The 7,835-nt window shown below is 34.9% G+C and overlaps 1 protein-coding gene across 4 annotated transcripts in view; it reads left to right on the plus strand.

The window, feature by feature from the left end:
- The window catches only part of LOC134854338 (adrenocorticotropic hormone receptor-like), a 41,082-nt gene extending 38,085 nt beyond the window's left edge, over nucleotides 1-2,997 (plus strand). For all 4 annotated transcript variants that reach the window (XM_063870557.1, XM_063870559.1, XM_063870558.1 and 1 more), the window contains one exon: nucleotides 1,619-2,997. In XM_063870557.1, the coding sequence (XP_063726627.1) occupies nucleotides 1,619-1,991 (373 nt within the window). In that variant the 3' untranslated portion in view covers nucleotides 1,992-2,997. The remainder of the gene's footprint in view (nucleotides 1-1,618) is intronic.
- Nucleotides 2,998-7,835: the final 4,838 nt, after the last annotated feature.

Here is a 7,835-nt window from a genome sequence, read left to right on the forward strand (position 1 = left end):
TCGGGCGCTTTGATCACAAAAACGCATTGAAATAAACACCGGAAAAGGGCGTATTCCCCAGCCTAATCCTTGGAAATAAGAAACAGTCTTTTTACTAACAATTGGGAAAAAACTTATTTATTGGGAACTGAAGCAGAAGCTGATAGCCATATAGTTTTTGCATTGCAACCTTGGAGTAGTAGAAATATATCAAAATGGGCTAGAAAAATATTGGGTTCAATTAGTAGTACCACTGCATGAGACTTAAGTCACCTAAATAGTATAAACGGACGGGAAGTTTAAATAGCTCCCGGGAGGTGACTACGTTCCCCTGATAGCTAGAAGGTCGGGATTGGAACACAGTACACTTAAACCTTTCTACCCATGAAAAAGGTCTCCCCATACCCCCCGGGAAGTTGGAATGTTAGTGGGAGAATTAAATCAAAGACCTTGGGAGATTCGCTGATTACACATAGAATGGTTTGGAGGTTGAGATTTTGGCATCTACCGCATACCGTGTATCTTATAAGCGTGAAGAGATTGATAAAGGAAACCGAACTTGCCACGTGGCAGTTTTTACAGGGTAAGGGAGAAATTAATAAAAGATGTGCGCGCGGGTGATTTAAGCGGATACCAGGACTGATAAGTAATGGCGTGACTTAACTAAAACTAATTGTTGAGAAAGATTAGGAATTGGAATGTGCTGGATAGTCTTTAAATGTTGAAACAATTATGGCTAGTGAGTCGAACAGTTGGTTCTCGGAGTAAGAGAACAATGATAGCAGAGACAGCAGCTAACTGGTTCTCATCAAATTGAGAGCAGTGACTCTTGAAGCTAACGAGATCAGTTGAATCACCTCAAAGGAATAGTGATCCGTAGAAACCTTATTAACTTTAGCAGGCCAAACTGAGTATTTATGTAGAATTACTGTGTGTTGTTTAGATTTGATTCTCTAGAGAGCGAGAACAGTTTAGTGGAGTTGGGGAAAGTTAAATTGCAGTCAAACTATTGTGCTAAAAACTCGCAGACCCTCTCTTTTTGATTGGACTTATAAACTTTATCCTGCCACTCAGAGCCTTTTGAAATTAGACATGTATTCTTACTAATTCTCTGAATTAAATTAAAATTGGAAATTCTTGCGATTGTATTGAATAGACAGCCCTAACAGCAGTAAACAGAGGGGGCAAACAAAATAAAACAGTACAAAATATTTGTCGACCTCGAAATAATGAACCTAAAGAAGCAATCCCCGAAATCTTAAAAAAAATCTACATAAGTCGAGAAAAAATTGTTCAGTTCTTTTTATCCATAACTACAACTTACTGTTGAGCGACACTACTTAGCTACAACAAAAAAATCTTGCTCATTAGGCTCGCTACTCTTTCTTGAAAATTTTCTCGTTTAATTTTGATCAGGAAATGTTCTGATTTTTTTGGAGATAATAATTTTGAACTTTTTCTTTCCTTGAAAAATTGTCTACAACGTTGAAAGCTAGATTTTCTAGATTCTAGATGCTCAATTTTCTAAAACTATAGAAATAACCTGAAATATGGCAGGTAATTTATTAGCAGAAGCACAACCGCTGTTTTCCGTAATTATTTGAATTTTTTGAAACTTTGAACTTCAATTTTGTTTTAGTCACAACGTGAAACTTCTTCGTGGATATTTTGTCATCGTCGGGTCAGCATTTATAACTTACTTTGCCCCCATATCAATATTCATAGCTTATGCTATCAAACCGTCACTTCTGCCCATTCTGATGCAAGCACGCCACTTAGCTGCCATCCTTGCAACTGTGAACAACAGTCTGAACCCAGTTGTTTACTTCTTCTGCCAACGGACGTTCAAAGACTGTGTCACCAAACTGGGCCAGAAGGTGAGGAAAGTTCAGGTGCGTTTGGAGGCGGAGTCTCCGAACGGAATCAATACGTGTTACAACTCGTGTAATACAAATGAGTGTATGGAGCTAACTGAAGCGTACACTCGGAGGCGATCGCAGGATGAGTCTTGAATGAACAAGTTATGACCAAAAAGGAATACTACGAACAATTTTGAACAAAAAATGCTACCAGAAAAGTTACGCTTTCCTACATTTTTGTTCCACATGGAACAGAATTATGAAAATGGATTAATGATGCTAAAATTTCAAAAACGTCTGGAAAGGTCACATTTTATTATTTTTGTGTTAACTTTGGTGTTATATTCATTCTTATCTTCAAACTACACCCGTAAATTAAACACGAAGATTAAAAAAAGACTAGAAAGCACTTTGAAGGTGTTTTTCAGATGCCAATACTGTTTGAATCCTGAAATAAAAAGTAGATTAGACAGACTGGACCTTCGTTTCTAGGAGGACGGCCTTGAAGATGGTATATAAAGTAGAAAAAATCACTTGTAAAAGTTCTTTAATTACAGTATCAAATGTAAAGCTTCTTAGCTGGCCTTTTCAGTAGCTGTTTCCTGAAAATGTCTTTTTGAGTGTTTGATGTTGACGATTTTATTCTGTTGGGTACATTTTTTATCTAGATATAGGTGCTAAAAGATCTTTTAAACTTCTAATTATTTTTTGACATGTATTTTAGTTGTTTGTTTTGAGAGTGTGAGTTGAGTGTGAATGATTTTTAATTAATTTTTCCAGCTCCATAATTAATATAAAGACCCTCTGTTTTTTACCCTCGCCATCCTCAAAAATCGAAAAAGAGATATCATAAATAAATCTTAAGGAATTATTATGCAAAATTGTGATAGAAGGGTTCCTAACCTTAACACGCTGTTTTATTTAAATATATATTCTTAAAAAATATAGAAGCTATAATTTGTACCGAAAACTATTTTTTCTATGCTCGCTGATTACGCAGTTTTCCGTCATTCAAAATTATTTTTTTATTCACAGTGCTATTTAATCATAAATTCTATTATAAAATCAGAATAGTTTTCGTTGTGTTTTCTTTGACGTTTTCGGTTTCCTTGACCCTAATTGTTAACGTGTTGTCATTTTAGCCCCATTAGCCATTCGTGCAGTACGAACTTCGTGTAATTTGATGAATTTCAAGCAATTATAAATGTGTCACTCATTTTTGTACTTTCATCAGAAATTATCCGCAGCGCTTGAAAACACTTTTCTGCAGCAACCGTCCACATTTTCATTTTTGTCGATTAAATTCGATTATTTTTAGCGAAGAGATTAGTCAAGCGCCCGTTTTTTATCATTACTAATCAACAAAAAGTCCGAATTTCTTTTAGACCTCTTACTTTTAGTCTCTAACTTGATATCTAGCGGAGAAAAACAATTAAAAATCAATTAGGGTGGTGAAAATTGGAAGTCATTTTTAAAAGGTTTTTAAAATAAATAGCAATTGAGAAAAAAGTGTTATACAAGACTGCTCGTATCAGGGCGAAGCCCTGAATGTTCCGACTGCCTTTTAAGGTTTTTGGAGCAGTAATAACTTTAAAAAATTCAATGAAATAAAACAAAATGAAAAAATAATTTCTAAAATTTGAAATTTTTTATAAAAATCATCCCCCCACACGCCATATAAAGTACAAAAGGATAGATTTCGCTCCTTGTAACAAGCTAATTATGGCAAATAGGCTTCTTTTAACCAATTTGGAACGATTTCTAAGATGGATTAACTCTCCGCTTACGCGTTAATAACGCGAAATATATCGCGCGTTAATTGTCCCAAATTGGCCAAAATGGCAATCTTTAAACCCCCGTAACTTTACAAAAATGATCACAGGTGAAATATCTTTTCAAGTTTGAGCTCAGGACAAAAATACCTTTCGAATGATATTAAAAAATTCTGTCAAAAATGGCCAGTTAAAAAGTCGAAATTTGTCTGAAGAAAAAAAAACCCACCCCGAGCACAAATATTCCGTTACTTTCGTATCGAAAGTCGGAACAATAAGCAAAATTTTTGCGTCAGCTTTGTCAATTAATCTATTTTTGAAACTTAAAACGATAAATTAAAATTGGTTCCGACTTCGATCAAAAATAATCGGCAGGAAACCCGTCTTCAGTTCGGGATGACAAAATTTTTGTCTCAAACTTAATTGCGCAGAGAAAAAATTAACGATAGACTAGTTAACAAAAAGGGGTCGGTCGGTCTTACAAGTAGTAACGAGAACAGACATTTGGCTCCTTCTACAGGAAAGATTTCATTAAAACAAATGAAATACATCTACCGGCCAATTTCACTCAAAATGAAGTTTCTCTTACAAAAAACTTACGATAATGAACAAAATACATTTTCAAGTCCTATTTCTCGAGTGATAAATTGCAGAAGTTTTTAATAAGGGCTGAATTTTTAATAAAAAGCTAAAAGCGGAAAAATAAAAACCAAAAACGTGAAGAAATTACTTTGCACTAAGCTCAGCATTAACACAAAGAGGAAAGTTCTTATCAAAGTTTTATAATTAGAAGAAATGCGACCTCCCAAAACCAAGTGTCCATCGGAATTTTAATACCATGTGAAAGCAAGTGTCATGACCTCAATTTTGAAAAGATATGTTACCTGTGATTATTTTTGAAAAATTATAGGGGTTTGAAAGCTATTAACGCCAAGTTTTTTGGTGTTAATAGCAAGTTACTAGACTCTTTTTGTAGTTGGCATAGCGTGTGGGATGAAGTTTCAAAAAATATTTAAAAAATTTTTTTTCTAATTTTTTCGAAAACTATCATATTTTTACAATAGATATTTTCTAAAACTGTTTTAACGACCTTGAAGAGAAGTGGGAATATTCGGGGCTTCACCTTGACACGAGGTCAAATTGATGTATTAGGAGATAAACAGAAAAAAATTTAATTTAACGAAACAGCTCGTATCCCGTATATCAGGGGAAAGCCCTGAAGGTTCCGACCGGTTTTCAGGCCGGTTACAAAGTTTTTTTGTTGTAAAATTGACAAAATAATTTTTAAAAAAAGAAATTTTGGTTTAAATTTAATTTAATTCCATACACACACGCTGATGTTAAAGTCTAAGAAATGAGTTTTTGCGTCTCATATCCTAATAATAAGACCATTTGCGTCAATTTATTTTGGAACGTAATAACCCGATGTTTCATTCAGAATAAGATTTCGAAAAATAGCAATTTTCAAACCCTCATAAATTCACAGAATAAAAATGAAAATATAAAAAAATCCCAAGCATAAATATTCAGTTTTTTTTCTGGAAAATTGGAGCAATAAACATTTCTCACAAAATGCAGATACCGATGTCTAACGGATTTTTTAATTTTCGAAAAACCTACTCCGTAGCGGCTTCGCCAACTCCTGCTCTACGGTTTGGTATACAGCTGCAAAATCTTCGTTGAGATAGGAAGTAAAAAGGGCAAACATTTATCGCAAACAAAAAAGGTTTCAAGAGCTTTTTTAGGCAGATGATTTTTTGACAACCCCAGTAAATTTTTAAAAAGTAGTTAATGATAATTGATTTTAAAATATCTGCTCTTGCTAAGTTTTCAGTTTTATATACTTATATAAACATATAAATATATAAATATATAATTGATAGAAGAAAAATCAAAAACTCATTGATGAAAATTGCTTTAAAAATTGCAATCCTTTATAATCTCTGAAAATGGAAAGTAATTAGGTGAAAAAATATTAACAGTATGAACCATTTTTACACTGATTATCACTTCTTACCTCTTGTAGCCCAGTGCCGGACGAGTGAGTAAAAAATCCAAAAGTTCACGTTTCTTAGAATTTCAAAAAACAGCATTTTTTCCAAAAGTATTTGTGCTACAGACATACAAAATGACAAGTGTTCTTTCATTGCTTGTTTTTTTAGTTGAATTGGACCAACTATCTTCAAAACTGTTCAGTTTGACACTATCTTATTGTTTTAGATTGTGGATTCAGATAAATACAGAAGAACTTGGAAGTTCTCAAATACATGCAATTAATTGTTGCATGATGCCGAAAAAAAACTCGATAAGTTTTCCATAATTGCCTGGAAGTTTTTGATTGACACTTAAGCTTTAATAATTCGTATTTTCAAGTTTTTGAGTGTTTTTCATATTTTTTTTTGGGAAGGTGATCACGACATTTTTCAATATTTGTTTGTTTTTGTATTATAAATATCTGAAAGTTTTGTTGAAAAAGGTGAATCAAGCAATAAGTCAATTCCGACAATAATTGTTAATTATTCTTACAAAGTTAAATCCAAGAGTGACAAAAGAGGTCAACCCAGGGTGACAGACAATACCGTAGGTCAGCACCTGTCAACAGACTAATTAGCACCACGATTGACAGTTGGTGGATGGCTAGAACTTAAACTCTCACGAACTGAATTAGCACCATATGATATTTCCCCTTCGATAAATGAAAACTTTAAATGACCAAAAATACTGTTAGAGTATGATTGTAAAATTTTGCAAGAAATTGAAGAAAATTGGTTTTCGCTCTCGTCCGATTCTGACCCACTATTTTTGAATTGTCGTCCGGTTCTTTTTCGCTGCTGTTTATCGGCGTTAGCTTTCTTTTTGGCCCGTTCCTTTACTTCTTGAAGTGTTGGCGGTGCTAAGTAAACTCTTGTTTTCTTCGCATTTGGCTTCGTTGCCACAGCCGATTTCCTAAGCACAACTACGTTGTTTAACGTCAACGTATGGGGACTTTTCGATTTTATTTTTGAATAGATTAGTTGATACCTTTTCAAATTTCGGTTTCCGTTTCGCTGGTACAATGAGCCAGTTAGCCCTGGTTGTCCGCCTTGTCCCGCGGGTTTTGTGATAGACGGATCATCGTCTTGATTTCCGGCCTGTTCATCGGTTAGCTTTTGCGAATGGCTCCTGTGTTTGAGGTCCTAAGCGAGATCTGACCTCTCGCCCCAGTTAGTCTCGGTAGGATGTGGCATGCCCCTCGCATTCGGGTCAGCTTCATCTAAACAAGCATTCTTCGACCACTTCAGATTTTGGAGGAAGGGTTTTTTCATAAAATTTCTTAGGACCGTAATCGCTTCTCGACCGTGGTGCGCCTCGAATGGCGAGATTTTCAACGTTGCATTCTTTGAGAATCTGAATGCACCAAGGATTCTTTCGACAATTTTCTTCAAGAATCCGGGTTTTTTTTTCGTACAAAAGTCAAAATCGAGTTTTTAAGGCTACCGATGGTGCGCTCTACACATCCGGTTGCACGATGATCATTTACCGATGATTTTATCATTTCGATACCCTCCCCATTACAAAAAGCGTTTATTTCGTTAGACATGAAATTTGTTCTCTGGTCCACATGGATTTTCCTCGGTACGCCGTGGTTTATTATATAGCTTTTCAGAAACTTCAAGATTTTATCTGATTGGTTATTTCCTCAGAACATCGCTGACGGCCAACGTGAGAAACGATCAACCGTCACTAACACGTATTTCTGAGACTCGTTCAATTAGATAATGGGACCCCAAAAATCAAGCTGAACCGATTTGTTAGGTTTTTTTTGGCTCGGTTATATTTCCAATCTAGCTTTTGTTTAAGAGGGGTTTTAATTTCTTACCGGCAGCGGTACACTCCAGACAATTTTCGGCTATCGAGGCAATCGACCGGTAAATATAAGTGTACCAGACGTCTTTGGCGGCATCAAACATGTTAGTTTTCCTGTGGTGGAATGCGTGAAATTGGTTATTAATTGAGGAAGTAAGATTCATAGGTATAAGGAGTCTTTCATCCGTCCAAACAACATTTTCCTTCACATAAAAATCATTTACAAATTGGAAATTTTAACGGTTCATAGCCGAAATTTTTTTGTGGGTTTTTGGGTCTTTTGTTTTGATTAAGTCTCTGATTGCACTAAGTTGAGGATCGAAAACGTAATTAAACTTGATAAATTGTAAATCAAATAACTCAGGAACGGAAGTCATTT

The sequence above is a fragment of the Symsagittifera roscoffensis genome, chromosome 9 (assembly GCF_963678635.1).
Source record: "Symsagittifera roscoffensis chromosome 9, txSymRosc1.1, whole genome shotgun sequence".
NCBI lineage: Eukaryota > Metazoa > Xenacoelomorpha > Acoela > Convolutidae > Symsagittifera > Symsagittifera roscoffensis.